The sequence below is a fragment of the Tamandua tetradactyla genome, chromosome 13 (genome assembly GCF_023851605.1).
Source record: "Tamandua tetradactyla isolate mTamTet1 chromosome 13, mTamTet1.pri, whole genome shotgun sequence".
NCBI lineage: Eukaryota > Metazoa > Chordata > Mammalia > Pilosa > Myrmecophagidae > Tamandua > Tamandua tetradactyla.
This window is the reverse complement of record NC_135339.1, coordinates 51,359,059-51,381,117: the sequence shown is the minus strand read 5'-3', so window position 1 is coordinate 51,381,117 and position 22,059 is coordinate 51,359,059. Positions and strand designations below refer to the sequence as shown.

The window sequence follows — 22,059 nt, the reverse complement described above, 5'->3', positions numbered from 1 at the left end:
CCATGGAAGCTAGAAGACAGTGGGATGATATATTTAAATTACTAAAAGAGAAAAACTGCCAACCAAGACTCCTATATCCAGCAAAATTTTCCTTCAAAAATGAAGGAGAAATTAAAACATTTATAGACAAAAAGTCACTGAGAGAATTTGTGACCAAGAGACCAGCTCTGCAAGAAATACTAAAGGGAGCACTAGAGTCAGATACGAAAAGACAGAAGAGAGAGGTATGGAGTGAAGTGTAGAAAGAAGGAAAATCAGATATGATATATATAATACAAAAGCCAAAATGGTAGAGGAAAATATTATCCTAACAGTAATAACACTAAAAGTTAATGGACTGAATTTCCCAATCAAAAGACATAGAATGGCAGAATGGATTACAACCCAGCAATACCACTGCTAGGTATCTACTCAAAGGACTTAAGGGCAAAGACACAGACGGACATTTGCACACCAGTGTTTATAGCAGCATTATCTACAATTGCAAAGAGATGGAAACAGCCAAAATGTCCATCAACAGATGAGTGGCTAAACAAACTGTGGCGTATACCTACGATGGAATATTATGCAGCTTTAAGACAGAATAAACTTATGAAGCATGTAATAACATGGATGGACCTAGAGAACATTATGCTGAGTAAGTCTAGCCAAAAACTAAAGGACAAATACTGTATGGTCCCACTGATGTGAACCGACATTCGAGAATCAGCTTGGAATATATCATTGGTAACAGAGACCAGCAGGAGTTAGAAACAGGGTAAGATAATGGGTAATTGGAGCTGAAGGGATACAGACTGTGCAACAGGACTAGATACAAAAACTCAAAAATGGACAGCACAATAATACCTAAGTGTAATGTAACTAGGTTGGAACACTGAATGAAGCTGCACCTGAAATATGGTTTTTTGTTTGTTTGTGTGTTTGTATCTTTTGTTTTTATTTTTTTTCTTTTTCCTTTTTATATATATATTTTTTATTAGTATTATTATTTTAATTCTCTTCTCTGTATTAACATTCTATATCTTTTTCTGCTGTTTGGCTAGTTCTTTTCCTAAATCGATGCAAATGTACTAAGAAATGATGATCATACATCTATGTGATGATACTAAGAATTACTGAGTACATGTGTAGAATGGAATGATTTCTAAATGTTGTGTTAATTTCTTTTCTTTTTTTTGATTAATAAAAAAAATTAAAAAATAAAAAAATAAAAATAATAAAAAAATAAAAAGAGATCTCACTAGTAGAGGAGTATGGAGATAACTAAGAAAACTTACAATCTATATAGTATTGCAGAAACAAGATGCATTAGCAGAAAAGAACTTTAAAATCTTACAAATATGATAAAAAATTTACAGAAAAACAGGAACATAATGAGGAGAGAAATGGATAATCTAAATACGTTTTTAAAATTACATATAAAAATTAAGTATAAACCATGTCATTTCAATTTGAATTGGACATATCAGTATGAACTCAAGTTGTTTTTCTCCTTCTAAAAATTTATATTTTTCCGAATTCTATACACTGAACAGTCATAGAAACAATGACAATCCTGTAGCACTGGGCATCCCTCACACCAGATTTTATCTTCTCATTACAATTTTTCATAAAAGGCACCAAGACTCCTTGGAGATACAGCTAATGTAAGGTCTATGGTAGAAAATATATAAGACGATCGTAGTTTATCCAGCTGTGTCAGAAAGCAAAGAAGTTATCAAAGTCTACTGAGATCATGTGAAAGAAATACCAGAGCTACCTTGAAGAAGACTGGCCAAATACAGGAAAATTTGCACATAAAAAGAATAATGCCAGCAATGAATTAAAACATGCCAAATATATAAAAACCCATAATCATACTTATTTTAGTTTCCTGGGTGCTAGAACAAATATCACACGATAGATTAACAACAGGGTTGGTGTCTCATGGCTTGTCAGCAATTTTTAGAGTTCCTTAGCTTTTCTGTCATGTTACAATGCACATGGCGGCATCTTCTCCTTTCTCTTCTGGCTTCTATTGACTTCCAGCTTCTAGCTACTCTTGAAGGCTTCTCTCCCTGTAGCCTTCTCTAAAAGGCCTCCAGAAGAGGATTAAGGCCCATCCTGATTCAGCTGGGCCACACCTTAAAGAACCTCATCAAAAGGTACTATTAACAATGGATTCAGATCCACAGGAATAGATTAAGAACATGCTTTTCTGGCATATATAACACCAAGCCACCACAGCTCACCCCCTGGACACCAAAAAAGACCTGTTCTTCCCACATGCAAAATATATTTGTTCCATCCAACACTCTAAAAAGCTTAAATCATTTTAGAATAATACTAGGTTCAGTCTCATCAAAATCAGTTATGAGTGTGATCCATACCGGGACAAAATTCCTCTCTGTTTGTTGTCCTTTGAAATCTAGAAGTAAGGTATTTGCCTCCAGTATATATTGGTAGGACAGGCATAGGATAAACATTTCAATTCCAGAAGGGAGAAACTGGAAGGTAAACAGCAGTCATGGGTCCCAAATGAACCTGAAACCCAGCAGGGCAAACTTTATTAGATTTCAAGGTCTGTGAGTGTATCTGTGGCTTGATTATTTATCCCCCAGGCCTGACAGAGCAGCAGCCCCACCTCCTTCCAAGTGCTTGTGCAGTGGCCATACTCTCTCCAAACACTGGGGTATAGGTTCCATGCTCTCCAAGCACTGGGGTGGTGATCAGGCACTCTGCAGATGCCAGGCACAGGCCCAACCACCTCGGAGCACGGTGGTGGCAGCACATTCCTTAAACAACAGAGTGCAAGACCCAACCCCTCCAAGCACCGAGACAGATGGCCTGCCCCCTCCAAGTGGAAGGGCAGATTTGTCCTTTCTACACACGTGGATGGGTCCATTCTCTTGGCCTGAGCTCTCTTCTGTACAGAGTCTGGCTTTCATGGTTCTGCTCTTGAAGTCATTCTTCCTTCAAATTGTCCCTTCTCGGTTCCTTTCAGTCCAGGCTGGCAGTGATTCTGCTCATACAAATTTTGCAAAAAAAAAAAACAAGAAAACTGCATGTAGTTCAAGTGGGTCCAAACCATAAGACAAGAGAACTTTCCATAGATCCTTCCTGGATAATTGGATTTCTAATCTCAACTTCCACTGAAATGGCTGACAGGATCTATGTTTAGCCACATCTTCTTTAGCAAAGAATCATTCAGTTCAAGCCTCATGCAGAACCTGTTCTTTGGACATTCACTTGCTGGAAGCTCAGAAGTACTTCTGGTCCTAGTTTCAGAGCATGCTATCTGGAAAGGCCAAGAATTTTCCAAATTATTAGTTACTGATTTCCATGTGCTTAACAGCTCAATCCTCAGTTTCTTTATCCCTGCTCTCATTTCACTATAAGCTGCAAGAAGAAACCAGGCTGTGCCTTCCATACTAAGCTTGAATTTCCTCAGCTAATATCCAAGTGCACTGCTTTCAAGTTCTGTTTTCCATCCAACACCAGAACTCAATTTCATCAAGCTCTCTGCCATTGTATAACAAGGATCATCTTTATTCCAATTCTCAATGACATGTAATAACTTCCTTCTAAGGCCTCACCAGAACTACCTTAATGCCCATAGTCCTACTTACATTCGGTTCATGGTGAACTGTGTATTCTGAGACACTACAAAGTTTCTTCACAACTCTCATTCTTTCTTTTTTTTTTTTTTTTTTTGCATAAGCAGGCACTGAGAACCAAACCCAAGTCTCTAGCATAGCAGGCGAAAACTCTGCCTGCTGAGCCACTGTGGCCCGCCCAGCTCTCACTCATTTTTGAGTCTCCACAATTCTTCTAGCCTCCACCCATTACCCAATTCCAAAGTCGTTTCCACATTTTTAGGTATTTGTAATAGTAGCACCTCACTTTCGGATACCAAAAGAAATACCATATAACATATTTGGCTTAATGACAGTAACTTACTGGCTCACAGTTCCAGAGCTAGAAGGCTTGCTTCCTCCCAGGGTCAGTATGTTCTGGCTGGCTGACAATCTTTAGGGTTCCTTGACTTTTCTGCCACATGGCAATGCACATGGTGTCAAATTCTCCTTCCTCTTCCTGGTTCTGTTGACTTCTGGCTGCCCCTCATGTCTTCACTTTCTGTAGCTTTCTCTATAAGGCTTTCAGTCATAGGCTTAAGATCCATCCTGATTCAGTTGGGCCACACCTTAACTGAAGGAACCTTATCAAAAGGTCATATTTATAATAGGCTCACATCCACAGGAATGGATTAAGGTTAAGAACATGTATTTCTGGGGTACATAATATCAAACCACCACAATACATTAAAAAACTCACCGTTTACCCTTAAGATGTCCAACTCATTATTCCAAAAATTGATAAGTAGAAAGAACCAAACATTCATTCTTTGATTTTTAACTCTAATTTAAACATTTTCTATGTATCCTCAATTGAAAGTTCTAAATGCAAATAGTCTGTAAAAATCATTCAAGCATTTTATTCTGACCTTTGCTGGTATTATAACACAAACATATCTACTCTGAGCTTACTTTTGCAAATAATAATTTATTGTTTAGGTTAGGAATAATCTTACTGAATGACTTCAATTCAATAATATAAAATAACCTATATTCTGTTAAAAGTAAAGTAAGATAAGTCCTAAAACCTAAAGGGCCCAGCCTCTCCAGAACATCAGCTAGCTCCATCTCCCTACCCCATATTATTCACAGCTCCTTCCAACATGAAAAAGTACGGCCATAGCCTAAATATCCCTAAAGAGTGGGACAGAAAGAACAAAGATGATGTTGGAATTATACAGAGAAGGTAGGGTTTAACAAATGAGTATGATTGCTGAATTACTACATTGATATTTCTTTTAGTCTCCAGTATCTTAGAGCAACTGGAAGTAAAAACCTAAAATTTGGAATTGTAACCCACACCAAACTCTGAAATCTGTTCTACAACTACTGTGCTATGCTTTGAAATTTATTACTTTTTTGTATATATGTTACTTTTACAAAAAAGCCAATTGTGATGATAAAAAAATATTTATTCCTTCTAGCCTCCTATATTCTGGAGCAACCAGAAGGAAAATTCTGATAAGATGGTATGGTAGCCCATGACAAAGTCTGGGATCTGTCCTGTCTTCAGAGTTTGTCATGGGCTACCATACCATCTTAAGCACTACTTGTTGAAGAGTGCTTTGACAACTATTGCTTTTTTATTTCTTTGTTTTGTATATATGTTATATGTTATAATAAAAAAGTTTTTAAAAAATAATGGTTCATAGAGAAAACCCAGTCAATGCAAGCTAGTATCTATAGTTAATAGTAATATCGTAATATGCTTTCATTAAATAAAACAAAGGAAACATACCCAAAAAAAAGTAAAGTAAGAAAAAAAATAATTACCTTTCCCTGAAATCACTTCTTTTTCTATTCGCCACCTAAATCCAAACTAATGAGAAAAAAAAATTACATGGCATACTAAAATAAATTTAAACATTTAAAATTGTATATAAACCTAAACCTGGAGCCAGTAATTGACTGCATGTTTTCCAACCTAAAAAGTAAACCTAATTTCCACTGCAACAGCTTTTTCTTTTCTTATAGGATTCCAGATGACTGAAAAGAAAGTTGAAGCAATTTATCTCTTAAGAAACTACCTTCTTTATTTTCAAACTACCTTAAAAGTTATAGGTGTCTGGCTGTAAAGCACCTATGCTAATAAATAGCAATTCTGTTCTATGACAGTGACCAAAAATAAAGTTTATGGCACAGTAGAGAGGCAATATACTAAAAAATGAGCAGAGCCTTTGAAGTCAGGCTATTGGGCTTCACATCTTAGCTCTACTACTTAACAACTGTACAATAGTAGGCAAATTATTTCATCTCTGTGTGCCTTAGTTTCCTTGTATATAAAACTGAGATAATAAGAGTACCTATTTCTTTGGATTAAAAGGTTAAATGCAATAATACATATATAGCACTTAGAATAATTCCCAGCACATAGAAACTAGAGTTGACAAACAATAGCCAATAGGCTTGGTGCCTGTTTTTGAAAATAAAATTTTATTGGAATACAGCTATGCCCATTCATTTGCATTATGTCTATGGCTGCTTTCTACAACCAGGATAGGTCAGTATCTGTGACAGAGACTACATAGACCGCAAAGTCTAAATAGTTACTATTGCCCTCCACAAAAAAAGTTTTCTAACCCCGGTGGTAAATGCTCAATACATGTTATTTATCAGTTGTTTCTGCTATGATCCCACCTGATTAACAGAAGGATAATCAGTGTTCTCCCACACACTACAGGAGATCACAATGCACATGAGTCAAAGACCACACTTTTGATCTCAACAACTTAAGCTGATCTCAGATCCAATATTATTTAGGCCTCTATCACTGGCAAAGTTTGGCCCAGAAATTGGACAGAAAAGAACAGTGGGACCAGAATGGACCATCAACTCTGTAAAGCAGAAAGTTGTTAAATTTTCAATCTAGACTCCTAAAGTAATACTGTTTTTTTTTGCCTAAAAATATTTTCTCTGCTGCCTTTTAAGCTTTCTCAACCTTATGCTAATTTACCATGATTTTAGTAAAGCACTGTTTTCTATTTGGTTTAAACCAATGTTTAAAAATTCAGCTCCAGAATCTTGCAGACCTGTATTGAGCTCAAGCTCCACCATTCTCTGTGACTTAGAGAACATTATTTCTCTAAGCCTGTTTCCAATTTTATATATAAAAATAGTAACAGACCCTGACCTCAAAGGGTTATTGTATTATGGGAAATAATTCAGATGAGGTAGTCAAAGCCTGACCCGCAGTAAAAGCATGTTAATTTAGGTTATTATTTTTATCATCAACTACTTGAATTAGGCAATTTTGTTTTTTAAATGCCAATAAGGGCTCAAATTATTTCAAAATAATCTGATTAAAACCCAACAAAAATAAAATTCCTCCAAAGTCTAGGAAAAAAAAGAAATATAGAATTCAAAATAACTCAGATGAATTCTATTTTTACATCTATCTATATGTGTGATTGCTTGCCATTCAATACACGTTGGAATATCTGCTGAAGCATAGTCAAATGTACAGCAGCAATAGTTTCCAAATTTTCTCTTTCATTCATTAATCTATTTAATAAATAATTATAAAGTAACTACTTATTGGTCTTGTTATTCTGCCGAGCATAAAAAGTGATTATTAAAATAGTATCTGTCATCAAGAAAGTTATATATAATCTTATGGAGACAGACAACTACAACATATCCTATTAGTTGAAAATCATATAGAGATTTTGCCTCAATGTTTTAATATTCTTTCCTGAAATAAATTTTCCTGCTGAAAAGTTGGATTAAGAATATTAAACCTTTAAACAATGGAGTTAGTACACAGTGCTGAGTCAATTCCTCTTTCATTCTACTCTCCTAACAAAGAAGTCACATAGGCAAGCAATAAGTGAAGGATCCTGATCTGACAACACAAAGTTCCATGATCATCTGTTTGGACTTTTACATAAAAGAAAAATAAACCTGTGGTTCATTTAAGCCAGGGTTTTTTTGTAGTGCTATCTGTTCCTTGCAGCTGAATCTACTCCTAACTGATACAATAACCCAATTAAATTCTCAATGATGAAAGGGGAAAAGTAGCAAAAAAAGGAAAGAAGTGAGGAAAAGGCACGAATTTACTAAAAATGCCCTACACATCTCCTCTAAATACATTAGGCACTAAGCTAGGAGTTGGTTAATTAAAAATGAATAAAGCACTTGTCTTTGTACAAAACAAAACTACAAGAAAATGTGAAGGAACCAAAGGAACTATTCCAACAAAACAAACTCATTACCTTCACCCACTCCCTCCAAAGGTTTGCCCTCCATATTCCCTATTTCTCTCAGTATCCAGACTTAAAACCAGTGAGTCATATATTTTTCTTCTTCCCTGCAGTCACTCCCATAGCCAATCACTCATCATTTTCTAATAGGAAAACAGCATTTTCAAGAATATCCTCTTTAAAGTATGATTTCCAGTGACACACTTTGAATTTCTTAATGGAAAAAACAAATTTTAACTTTTAATTTATATAAATTTTTCTCCCCTCAACTAGACTGTAACTTTAACTGAAGGGCAGATACCATGTTTAATTCATAGCACTCAGCCCAGTCCTCCATAAATACTGAAAAACAATCAACAAATGAGCCAGGACTGAAAAATCTGCTTTGTTATGCTCCTAAAAGGACATACTATTTCACACTTGATGTGCAATTTAGTAACTTCAAGTAATTTCAACTGTTGGGGTGCTTTTGGGAGTAGATGTGGTAAATAACTACTACAGAGCAGAGAGCTGCGAACCAGTTCACAAAAAACTGTGTGTGACAGGCTCTGGTGTCAACTTGGCCAAGTATGATGGCCAGTTGTCTGGTCAGGCAAGCACTGGCCTGACTGTTGCAATCAGGATATTTCATGGCTGGTTGATACACTGGAAGGCTGGTGTATTCAATCATCATTCAGTTGACTGCAGCTGTAGCTGATTACATCTAAGATCAACTAAGGTGTGTCTCCCACCAAGGAGACAATCCAATCAGTTGAAGGCCTTTAAGGGAGAAGAGAGACTTTCACCGCTTCTTCAGCCAGCTAGCCTCTCCTGTGGAATTTGTCCAGACCCTCCATCAGAGCTGCCAGCTTCACAACCTGCCCTATGGATTTTGGACTCTTCTACTCTCACAGTTCCATGATACACTTTTACAAATCTCATATTTACAGATATCTCCTGTTGGTTCTGTTTCTCTAGAAATCCCTGACTAATACAGTGAGGAAATCTTTGAGATACACCAAGTGTAAGGTCTTTTAAACAAGGAGATACAAAGTGGACACTACTATTATCTATAAGACTATTATGAAGCCACACACATTTTTAAGGCATTACTGAAAAATTATTAATCAAATCATGGTCCAAGTGAGATCTAACTTTTCAAATATAAAAGAAATCCTTATGATATATCCATCTAAAACAGCATCTAAAACAGTAAATAGTTGCTTTTCTTAATACAACATCTATAACACATATATTTTTTCAGTATTCCCTCCTTTCCCATTTCCAACTAAGATTGCCTATTCCTGGGTCACCTAAACCTACAAATTTGAAATTTGAGATAGGAATAAAAACAACTTTAATATTAACTGAAGTAAAATGTAATGTAGGAAAGGAAATTTACCATTACTGAGAAGTGATACAAATTCATTTTACTAGAGTAGATATACTTATGTAACAGATGTGCTGCTGCCTCTTTATAGAAGTTAATGAATTTGAAAAAATCTATCAATTTCAAACATCATCTATGAAAGAACATAAGACATTATTCTGCAGTGTCAAGTCACTCATTATAATCACTCAGAGGCTCTAGACTAGAGTCAGGATGAAACAGGATCCAGTAACCACTTGTGTTTAATATTAGACTTTTCCTGCCTCAGCTCATGAAGAAAAATCCTTGTCCAAAGGGCCCTTTGTAAAATCCATAGCCGAAGACATTAAATAATTCAAATGACACTTTATAAATGCAGGACAACTTAGACTAGAATTAGCATCTTTAAAACAATGATATGGGGCATGACAGTATTATAAAAATTAATATGGTACTCAGTCAAGAATGTACTCCTGTAAATATTTTGAAGACATACCTTATTTTCTTTATATCTACTGAGATCTGCTATGCAGTATTCCTTGAATAATTTATCATAGTATTTCTTTGCAAGCCTCTTCTCCCTAAATCCATAAAAATATAAATATTACACATGCAGAAATCCAACCACAGTTTGCTACTTGGAAGCAATGTCAAATAAATAACAAATGATATAGATATTAATGTTTTAAAAGAGGCCTTTTACTTAATAAGCAAGGATATCTGGATATTAACTATTAATAGTGGTTCTCTCAAGAGGGAAACTAGAGAACTGACAGAGATGAGAGGGAAACTAACTGTTCACTTTTAACCTTTGTAATGCAATTATATATCTTTTTAAAATTTTTAAAATATTTTGGGAAAAAGTAATACCTAAAAAAACATTTTCAGATATTAATTTTTCCCAAAATATTTTTAAAATTTAAAGACTGTATTTCAAAGGACTTTGTCAAAAGGGTGGAAAGGCAGCCAACTCAGTGAGAGAAAATATTTGGAAACCACATGTCTGATATGTATTAATATACAGAATATATAAAGAAATCTTACAATTCAGCAATAAAAAGACTAACAATTAATTTAAAAACGGGCAAAAGACATGAACAGATTATTTCTCCAAAGAGGAAATACAAATGGTTAAAAAGCACATGAAAAGATGGTCAGACTCATTAGCTGCTAGGGAAATGCAAATCAAAAACACAATGAGATATCATCTCACACCTACTAGAATGGCCACTATTAAACAAATAGGCAACTACAAGTGTTGGAGAGGATATGGAAAAATTGAAACACTTATTCACTGCTAATGGGAAAGTAAAATGGTACAGCTGATGCAGAGGACAGTTTGGCGGTTCCTCAGGAAGCTAATTATAGAGGTGCCTTACAACCTGGCAATCCTGCTACTCATATATCCAGAAGATCTGAAAGCAAGGATGAGAACCGACATCTGCACACAGTTCATAGTGGCATTATTCACAATTGCCAAAAAATGGAAACCCAGTTGTCCATCAACAGATGAATGGGTAAACAAGATGAACAAACAATATGATGGGATATTAATAGCAAGAAGGAACAAAGTCCTGAAGCTTGCAACATTAATGAACCTTGAGCCTATTATGTTAAGTGAAATAAGTTAGAAACAAAAGGACAAATATATGATCTCACTAATATGAACTAATTATAACAGGTATACTCATAGACATAAAATATAGAATATAGGTTACTAGGATTCAGAATGAGACTAGAGAACGGGGAGCAATTATTTAATAGGTGCACAATTTTTAACCAGGTCAAACTTAAATGTTTGGAAATGGAGAGAGGTGATGGTAGCATGCTATTTTGAGTATAATTAGCAGTGCTGAATTGTGCGTGAATGTAGTGGAAAGGGGAAGTTTAGAGTTATTTATGTCACCAGAAAGAAAACTGGAGGTTAAAACGTGGGAATGTATAACAAAGTAAATCTTGTGGTGGATGATGACTGTGATTAACATACAAATATTAAAAAGTTCTTTCATGAACTAGAACAAATGTATGACACTACTACAAGGGGCTACTAATAGAGGGGTACATGGGGAAAAAAGCACCTCCTGTAAACTACAGACTATAGCTAACAGTAATACCTTAATATTCTTTTATCACAGTAACAAATTTACCACACCAATACTAGGGTGGGGGGAGGGGCAGTGTATAAGGGATATGGGATATTTTGGGCTTTCTTTTTTACTTTTATTTATTTTTCTGGAGTAATGAAAATGTTCTAAAATTGATCATCGTGATAAATGCACAACTATGTGATGATACAGTAAGCCACTGATCGAATACCTCATATTGTATGGTGCATGAATATATCGCAATAAAATTGCATATAAAAGAAAAATAAAAACAAAAAAATTTTAGAGGCACATGATAGCATATTACACAACACACACTCTTGTAAAAATGTCATAAATTATTTTTTAAAAGACAGAGTCAAGCAATAAGAAGTCAATTAAAACTGCCAAAAATTACCAAAAGAACCAAAGAGTCAATAATCCTAGGTGTGATTTTTTTTTTGGTATGCTGTATGGTGGGGTTATTTTTCCATGTGAGTATCCTATTATTGCAGCACCATTTGTTGAATTTTTATTCGTTTGTTTTTTGGAAAGTACATAGACCAGGAATCAAACCCAGGGCTCCCACATGGCAGGGGAGAATTCTACCATTGAACTACCTTACACCCTACTTAGGTGTGATTTTATGTCTTCAATTCAGAACTGTTTTCTGAATGGACTTAGTATCTTAGATAAATGACAAAGTAAGAAAACACTCATAGACCAGGATATATAGTACAAAAGCATTTGATGCAATATATCTCTGATGGCTAAATTTACCAAGTCATGTCCATTTCATCCTCCTCATTCCACAGGAATCTATGATTTTCTCGTATAACATCCAAGTCTGTTTTGTCATTTTCCCTGGAAAATGAAATTATTTTTATTTAATACAAAAAGAAAATGAGCCAAATTTAGGAGGTTAAACAGTGCTGTGAGAATGTTGAAAACTTGAGTAAAAATATAATACATGATAAAGACAGTGGTGTGTGTATCTACAGATGTACCTATATTTACAAAAATGATTTTAGTATTTTCAAAAGGCACTTACAGAATGCTGCCATAGAAGCAAGTTAAACAGACAAGGAATCCATCCACCTCTAGCAGTGGTTTCAAATACACTAATGGAGCTAAGTTATAAAAGCTAGGATGAGAAACCTGAATAAACACTAAATGGATAAGGAAAATGTGAATGAAAATAAGTTTCAAATTATAACCAAAAGTTGGAAATACAACTGACCTCTATTTTTAAAAAATATATTAAAATTTTTCCAAATTTCATTTTACTACAATTTCCTAAGATGATGAGGCAAGATAAGAGGAAAGCTGAAGGGGGTATCTCTTAAGAGGCTAACAGTGAGAGGGCACAGCAAGTAGTTGTTGGAGTTATAAGCTAAATTGATAAGGAATACAAATTTGAGGCAAACTAGTTGTTCTAGAATCCTTCCAACTCAGAAGATTGTTAAATTAGCAAGGGGAAAAAAAAACACGCAAAACCAATTTCTAACAGAAGAATCTCAAAAAAGGGAAGGAATTTCCTCTGTGGAAACATTGGAAAAAGGTTTCTTTTCAAATCCTACTATTTAAAAAGCAACCCTAAACATTAAGATCTAAAAAGTTCATTATTTCAAAATTTCTTGCCAAAGAAAAGAAAAAAAATACTGTAGAATCAGGCACATCAGGGTCACAGATACCATTACTGCCAGGGTCACAGCTGGCTTAGCAGATGAGGATGGCCTAAAATCAAAGAAATGGAATTCATGTAGAACTATTTGGCTAGAAGTTGTGGATGGCCTCTCCATTTTATGATATAATAAGGAAACTGAGATAAAAAGCAAGGTAAAGTGGCAGAATCAGATGACTGAGTAGCTGTGGGCCTTCAATTAAAGTCATATCCCCTCATCCTATGTAAATTTCATACTTACCCCAAACGCCTGAAGTCTTCTTTTTTGCCACCATAGTATAAAATATAATCATTTACAAACTTTCTGTGCCTTTGATACTAACATGCAGGAAAATTAAGGATTTCATAAATTCAGGAGTTGTTCTGTGCCTGTGATATACTATTGAGTTTAAAAAAAAACATAAGTCTATTAGATGTTTTTTTAATTTGCAAATATGTACCACACATGCGCTTATATATTTTTTAAAATCTAGGAGGCTACGTATTAAATTGCTAAGAGCGAGGACTGTAGAGCAGAGGAGCTTTCAGTTTTTCTGAGACTATTTATATTGTTTTGAAAATTCTTCAAGCACCTTTGTGGTAAAATCTACCTCCATTGGGGGAGAAAAAGAACTTCCTATGTACTGCTGGGCTGAATATAGCCACATACCACCACCCAAAGAATCACAATTTGAAAAAAAAGACTATAGTTTTAAAAATTTAAGATAATTAAAATCTATTTCATTATTACAAAATTTAATTTATATAAAAATTTAATTTATATAAAATAAATTTACATAAAATATAATTTGCTATTCCAGTAATGACAAAGCTTGTGGAAAGGAGATGATACAACTTTTATACTATTAAATCCTAACCCTGGGCTTTAAAAAAAAAAAAAAACAGCAAATGGAATAAATCAGATATCATTTTTTACGCTTATTTTTAATATTCAAAGAATCTACAATTATGTTTATTTTCAATGCAGTATTAACAAAAAGATATATGAGCATTTTACTTTTTGTTTTAAAAAGCTCAATGACATCCTCTCTAAAAACAAACTCAACTTCTATCATACTGTCTGTGACTACACCCTGTTAAATAGCGATTTAATTTATCAGAAAGTATTCTAAGAGACTATTTAATCAGAACATGACACTTCCAAAAATGATAACAAAGCAGTTAACATTTCTGTAAAAAGAGAGAGAGGAAAAGAAAGAGGAAGGTATAGGAGACCTGGGGTTTAGCTTTGGGTCTACCACTAGTTGGTCATGTGACCATGGCAAGTCACTTCAAGTGAGAGCTGGGATCAGCACATTTTTTCTGTAAAAGGCCATATAGCAAATAGTTCAGGCTTTGCAGTCCATATGGTCTCTGCTGCAACTACTCAGTTCTGCCACTATAATATAAAAGCAGCTATAGTCAACAAGAAATGAATGAGCACTGCCGTATTCCATAAAACTTTATTTACAAAAATAGAATGTAGATGGGACTTGGGCTTCTGGGAAGATGGAAGAGACGTAGAAGTACTTCTCCCTATTTCTTCCACTAAGTACAACTAAAGTTCTTAGACGGTATATATAAAACAAAGACACTGAAAGGTGGAAATGAAGCAGACCAGCTAGGGACCTCTGGACATACGGTATAACATGGTAGTGAGTTCCCTGGGTTTTCTTTTATTTCAATAAACCCAGACTTGGAGGTAAAGAAGCTGGCAACCCAGAAACACCAATGAAACAGATAAAAAAAGCCTCAACAAAAACCTGCTTTCTCTAACCAAATGACCAAGAAAGGGAGAAGCCTAGCCAGACAGAAAACTTATAGACAATAATTGTTCTACTCTTATGGCCCTACCAAGACCAGCAAAGACTGAAGAGGAGTTTAGACTTTCATCACCCTTACAAGGCTGCAACAAGATACTCCTATGTCCCCAAAGGAATGGTGTCAGAGAATGCACAGCAGATTTTGAAATGTTACAGAAACAAATAACAGATGAGATCCAAGGGAAAGCTAAGCTACTGGGTTACATGATAAGGGAACAAAAAACTTTGTGACACAAGAGAACAGCTATAACTTAAGAAAAAGATGAGGAATGATAACAAAATGAGCAGAGACCCAGGCAGGATGTATATCTAACTGACCCTGTACCCTTCATCCAATCTTGACCATAATAGTAAATACCAAAAAATACTTCAGGTTTTGCTTGGCGTCTTTCTTCATTTTCCAATACTCCCAACAGTAATATGGGTGCTAGCAGTTAGTGTCATGAACCATAGTGTTACTGAAAAACTGAGCTTGGACACGGCTACAATTGGGAAGCAAGTTATTGCTAAAGGATAACCTAAAATCACACCTGAGAAATGAAGCCACACAGGTCTGGGGATAGGCCACAGAAAGACCTAATTTTAAATACAAGTTTTGTAGATATGTTAAATAGCCAAGAATGAGGTAGGAAGAGAATAAGAGTTAAATGAGACTACAGGTAAGTGTAGAAAAGGGAAATGTACGGAGCTTGGCAAAACAGGCTGGAGGGTGGGCCACAGTGGATCAGCAGGCAAAGTTCTCGCCTGCCATGCTGGAGACCCAGATTCGATTCCTGGTGACTGTCCATGAAAAAAAAAAAAATACAGGCTGGAAAAAATATTTGCAGGCTCAGGGACCTTGTAAACCTATTATTTACAGTACACTAGTAATATGCTTTATTATTTTTTCTCTAAATCTTTCTTATATGTTAATAAAAGAGAATTGTACCCAAAAGTATAAATGTTAATGTTTTACCTCAATAAAAATGTATTTTTAAAAATAAAATTAAAAAGATCTATTTGACTTCAGAAGACTTTATGATAGAAAAAAATTTTTTTTATTCTACTAATTATAAAAATCTAGGAATATAAAAAGGATACAGCATCCATAGATATGAGATGAAACCTTCTATTTCTTGCTTCTTCCCTGTTAAAACAAATTTTATTTAAAGCATATTGAAATGTGTATGTTTTATTTAATATAATCATATTCCCAAGTCCCTGAGTTTACAAAAACAACTTAAAGCAAGGAATGTAATATACACTGAAGTACCATACCTATCAAGCAATTCAGCTGCAACTTGTTTATGGGCCACCTTTCCATGTTTTTCTTTTTGAAATGGCTTTTTGAGCAGTAAATCATCTTCAGCTGTCCTAGTTTAAGAAGAAAATTATTAACAGAGTTCACTTTTCTCAATGGGTTAGTGTTTCTTGATTCTTTATATTTGCATATGGGGAACATGTTTTTAAAAAGTCAAGTCTTAGCCTAAAAATGAACCACTGACCTTTAATAAATCATTTTACATCTCCTTAAATAACTTAAGTAACACCTTCACTTTATTTAATACCTACAAAATGGAGGAGCTGAAACAAACAAAAGCATGGATTCTGGTGTCGGTTCCTGGGTTCAAATCCTGGCTTTGCCATTTACTACCTACGTAATCTTGGACAAATTACTTAATCTCTTTGTGCCTTAAATTCCCTGTTTGTAAAATTGGGATGATGAAACTTTAGGGTAACTGATAATATGGAAAACAAAAGGGGGGGGGCCTGATTATAGATGATAAAGAGCACAGATGATCATTCCTAATTATTTGAGGTAGATATAACCTTAAAGCAGAGAAGACTAGATATGTTCAAATTTTGTTCTTAGGAAGTAATATTTTTAAAATGAAAAATCTTTGGGAAATGTAAAGCACTATAGATAAAATTTATTATGACTATTATAGTTATTCCTGAGGTTTAAGTACTCCACAAAAATGATTAGTCTCTATTGGTATGCCTACTACATTGCTCTCAATATGAAATGATCAATCAATTTCTGTAAGTTTGGTTAGTATGATCCAGTCAACCACTCCTGAGTTAATGGATAAAACTGAGTTTCTAAGCAATGAAACCTGAGAACAAAGACCCTAAACACAGCAACTCCACCAAGATGTAGCCTCCTTCTAAGAGCCACGCTTTATCTTTATTTTATTTTTTTAAGAACTAAAATAAAAATTAAAAAATACAAAGAAAAAATAACCATTTACATTTATTATGATTACTGATATTCTTACATTTATTTCTGTTATCTTATTTTATACTTTTTTTTGTCTTTTCTTTTTTTGCTTCATCTTTTTTCTTTTTTACCTGAAGTTTTTTTTAGATTGAACAACTTTTCTTTATTCTCTTTTCTCCCCTTTACTGGTTTAGGAGTTAAACATTCTATTTCTGATCTTGTAGTAGCTAATCTTAAATTATTTACATGCCTACATACCTGACTTCAAATGTAAATCAGTATTTCTACTCATCTCCCAAACTATACAAACAGCGCTATTCTAGTTTGCTAGCTGCTGGAATGCAATATACTAGAAATAGAATGCCTTTTGATTGGGGAGTTCAATCCATTAACATTTAGTGTTATTACTGTTTGGGTAGTACTTTCCTCTACCATTTTGCCTTTTGTATTTTATATGTCATATCTAATTTTCCTTATTTCTACACTCTTCTCCACACCTCTCTCTTCTTTTTGTATCTGTCTCTAGTGCTCCCTTTAGTATTTCTTGCAGAGCTGGTTTCTTGGTCACAAATTCTCTCAGTGATTTTTTGTCTGAAAATGTTTTAATTTCTCCCTCATTTTTGAAGGACAATTTTGCTAGGTATAGAATTCTTGGTTGGAAGTTTTTCTCTTTTAGTAGTTTAAATATACCATCCCACTGTCTTCTTGCCTCCATGGTTTCTGCTGAGAAATCTACACATAGTCTTATTGGGTTTCCCTTGTATGTGATGGATTGCTTTTCTCTTGCTGCTTTCAAGATCCTCTCTTTCTCTTTGACCTCTGACATTCTGACTAGTAAGTGTCTTAGAGAACATCTATTTGGATCTATTCTCTTTGGGGTATGCTGCACTTCTTGGATCTGTAATTTTAGGTCTTTCATAAGAGTTGGGAAATTTTCAGTGATAATTTTTTCCATTAGTTTTTCTCCTCCTTTTCCCTTCTCTTCTCCTTCCAGGACACCCATAACATGTATATTTGTGCACTTCATATTATCATTCAGTTCCCTGAGTCCTTGCTCATATTTTTCCATCTTTTTCCCTATAGTTTCTGTATCTCGTCAGATTTCAGATGTTCCGCCCTCAAGTTCACTAATCCTAACCTCTGTCTCTCGAAATCTACCATTGTAGGTTTCCATAGTTTTTTTCATCTCTTCTACTGTACCTTTCATCCCCATAAATTCCATGATTTGTTTTTTCAGACTTTCCATTTCTTCTTTTTGTTCATTCCTTGCCTTCTTCATATCCTCCCTCAATTCATTGATTTCATTTTTGATGAGGTTTTCCATGTATGTTTGTACATTCTGAATTAGTTGTTTCAGCTCTTGTATCTTATTTGAACTACTGGTTTGTTCCTTTGACTGGGCCATATCTTCAGTTTTCCTGGTGTACTTTGTTTTTTTTGTTGGCATCTAGACATTTAATTACCTTAATTAGTTTATTCTGGAGATTGCTTTCACTTCTCTTACCTAGGGTTTTCTTGCTAGATGAATTTGTTGTCTATCTGTTCTTTGACCTTCAGTTCAGCTTTTTCCAGACCTCTAGCTTAGGTTTTGTTTAACAGAGGATAATTTTTCAGTTCTTGTTTTCTTGTTTCTTGCCCTGCTTGTGTGGTGCCTTTTCCCTCCCCACCCTTAGGAGGGTCTACGTAGGTATTATAGACTCCAGCCGGGTTTTCTCGGACTAAACTGGCCTCCTATCGGGGGAAGGGGTCACCTGCATCAGTTTTCCCTGAGGGTGAGACCCAGTAGGTTAAAAGACTTTCCTGTGAAGTCTCTGGGCTCTGTTTTTCTTATCCTGCCCAGTATGTGGTGCGTCTGCCTGTGGGTCGCACCAGCAAAAGATGCTGCGGCACTTTTAACTTTGGAAGACTCTCCCGCTGGGGGAGTGGTGGAGACGGAGGAGAGGTTGTAGGCTGGTTTTAATGGCTTCAAATTGCCAAGCCCTGGGGTCTGAATTCCTTGAGAGAGGGATTCCACCTGAGCTGGGCTTCACCCCTCCCCTGGGGAAGGCACAGGTGGGAGACAGCCCTGAAAGCAGCCTGTTTCTGCCTATGCCTGGGGCAGTTGCAGCCTGAGAAGTCCGGCCGCTGAATCCAGAGGCTGCCAAGTCTCCGTAGAAACACAGCCACTAAAACCTCTGTTTCCTCCTCCTTTCCCTCTTTTTCCGTGAGCCCAATGAGCGAACTCCGCTTGACCAGGTTTAAAGTCTCTTTCCTTTCCCTCTGGCAAGCCACCTGTGGGGGAGGGGCACTGGGCGCCATGGCTTGGGGAACTCACGGTTTTGGGGAGGCTTGCAGCTGGTCCAGGTGGTCCAGACTGGGGTACGCTGTGTGTTCGGTCACTGACGTGGCTCCGGGAGCTGTTCTGTACTGTTTCTGGTTATTTAGTAGTTGTTCTCAGGCTTTAAGTGCCAGGATGTTTTGTACCTTCCAATTTAATAAACCTTCCATGAGTTCCTTTCCTTGGCTACTTACTCTCCTCAATTGCGTAGCCATAAGAACCGTGCTGCACTATATCTCATCCCTTCACAATGACCTCCTTTCAAAGTCAAGTTCTGGCAAAGAAACTACCGTCAATCCCCTTCTAGGCTGTAACTTTCACAAGTAAAAAGGTCCCTGATGGTTGAATGAAAATATAAATGCAATAGAGAGATCTAACAGCTTTAGTTCTTTCCTTTTATTTCCTTCCTATCCATAAATCCCTTCACAGTATAAACATTTTCTTATTTTTCATAATATTATCACATTTTGAGTCAAAACATTACACTTCATGAAGAAGCTTTCATTCACCAAAGAGCATAGTTGTCTTAATGTGCAAACTCAATCTCAAAACTTTCAATGTTATTTAATAAACGATCTGAAATACAGATCGATAAAAATTTACCTACCTTTTTTTCCTTTTGCTAGATTCTCCACAGTGTTCGTCATCACTAAAATCAGAGTCATAGCCTCCGTGACCATGCATTTGGATCAGAGTATAAAGTCAGCTGCTTAGAACCTAAGTTGCCAATAGTTCAGGAAACAGAACAGTTATCTTTAAAATTTACAGTAGTTTTAGAGTATCACAGGAGGAAAATTGCTTTTCATGGGCTATCCAGCCATCTAAACTTTCATGCACTTTGAAATAACAGACTAACTCTTAAAAACATGCATACACTGAATATTTTTCACCTTCCATTATCATTAAGCAAACAAGTGTGGCTATTATTTGACCTCTCTATTGAAAACCAGATCTAGAAGCTGCACTGTGACTGCACAGTTCAGCAATGATTTGCTTTAATTTGACTGATAGTATTAACAACTGCTATGTATTTATCACCAACTTTGTTCCAGACACTGTGCTAAGTACTTTACAAACACTGCTTCTCATTCTGCAAGTTAGGAACTATTATTTCCATTTCAGAAATTAAGAAAACAAGGACAAATGAAGTTAAATAACTGTATAAAGCAATTAAGTGCTTCAGCTGATCTATTTGATTCTAAAGGCCATGATTTCAAGTACTCCAAATTGCCTGTCTAGAATATGCTAAATTTCTGATTAGCTATATTCCATTAGACTTACTATATTTGTAAACAGTACACTATTGAGTGATAAAAATGTTGCTGTTCCTTTCAACACATGTAGAGTCTCCACCTTTTGTTTTAAACTTAGTTTCTTCAAATTAACGTACCTTGCTCTTTGGCCTAGTCAGCTTTACTTTGTTTTAATTAATTTTTTAATTGAAATTCTTAGACTGGAGGACCTCAGTTGTCACTTTATTATTTTTTTTAATTCATGGATTGTGTCAGAAGAAGCAACTTGCATCCAGCATTAAATTGAATTTGGGACAGACATTAATGGAGGATAAATGGATTACTTACTATCTGATGTCAACTATATTCAGGTTCAAAAACATTCTATTAAAATATTAAAAAGTCACACTTGGTAATGAAGGTGCCATCATTAACTGTGATAGCTCTGCACCAAGCATAATTACCCAATTTATATGGCTGACAGGAGCCAGCCCAGGTCAAATGACATTACCACATTTTTTAAACTTTAATATTCATTAGGGCAAGGAAAAAGAGGGGGAAACTCCCTGAACAGTAGAGCATTGGACCTAGAACAGAAACAAGTTTTCAGTCATGGCTACCTTGAAAAAGCCACTTTAACTCCTTAGGCCTCATCTGTTAAACTAACTGGTTATATCAAATAATCTCTCAATTCTATCAGTATTTGATCTTTCTCTAATTCCCTTTTCCAAATCAGGTGTGTAGGAGTATACCTTGCCTCCCTGCCTCACAGAATTCTACAGAGAGAAAGGCCCCAGCCAAGGTTAGGTCACTGGTGTCAGGTTTACTCTCCCTTACACCTGTCATCACTTCACAGGCACACCTGACCCTCACATTTTCAGGAATTCCTTTCTTCAGTTGCTTATCACATCTTTTCAAGCCATACCAGCCTCTTACTCCTTGTCCCACGTTCTCACTTTCTTCACATCTTATTGGGGGAAAACCATAGCTTGGGGCTTAGAGATATGTTCTGGGGTCAGCTTATCTGACTTCAAATGCCAATTCCGCACTTTTCATTTGTTTTTCTTTGAGCGTTTTCCTTAACCACTCTGAGCCTCAGTTTTCCCATCTGTATAATGAGGCTAATAAAATGTAGTAGGTCGGGAGATTAAATGAGTTACCACACAGAAAGGGTTTTAGAACAGTATCTAGTACAGTAATCCCCTGCAAATATTAACTGTTTTTATCACTATCATCATCACCATCTTATTATTATCTTGCTCCACCCCTACTCCACCCCACCCATCTTTCTCCCATTTCTTTCTTCTTTGGAGGGTTTCCATCCCCACCTCAACTCAGTGGTTGCACTATAAACTTGTCACCCACTTCAGGCCACGATGAACTAAAAAGGGTAGAGAGAAATTCGAGAAGGGAGACGTCGGGGGTCTCCAGAATCTGATTCAACCAACCAACCAAACAAACAAACAAACAAAAACTAGAGTAGTATCTGAGGAACAAGTTTAGAGGTAATTCTCCCCGTCCGCACGCCCACGGCCCTCCTTATACATCCCTTCCCTTTCTCCCTGCTCTGCCACGTTCG

General features: G+C 35.8%; 1 protein-coding gene across 4 annotated transcripts in view; it reads right to left on the bottom strand.

Annotated features, from left to right (window-relative positions):
* LOC143653978 (protein FRA10AC1) overlaps positions 1-22,059 on the bottom strand; it is a 51,297-nt gene that overhangs the window by 28,490 nt on the left and 748 nt on the right. For 3 of the 4 annotated variants that reach the window (XM_077125404.1, XM_077125406.1, XM_077125403.1), the window contains exons 3-9: positions 19,856-19,965; positions 15,989-16,084; positions 15,812-15,857; positions 13,171-13,247; positions 12,026-12,109; positions 9,658-9,742; positions 5,388-5,433 (exon numbers count right to left, since the gene is read on the bottom strand). In XM_077125404.1, coding sequence (XP_076981519.1) covers positions 5,388-5,433; positions 9,658-9,742; positions 12,026-12,109; positions 13,171-13,247; positions 15,812-15,857; positions 15,989-16,084; positions 19,856-19,932 — 511 coding nt within the window. In that variant the 5' untranslated portion in view covers positions 19,933-19,965. Of the gene's footprint in view, positions 1-5,387; positions 5,434-9,657; positions 9,743-12,025; positions 12,110-13,170; positions 13,248-15,811; positions 15,858-15,988; positions 16,085-19,855; positions 19,967-22,059 lie in introns of those variants that run through there. The other variant, XM_077125405.1, reaches the window with a different exon arrangement.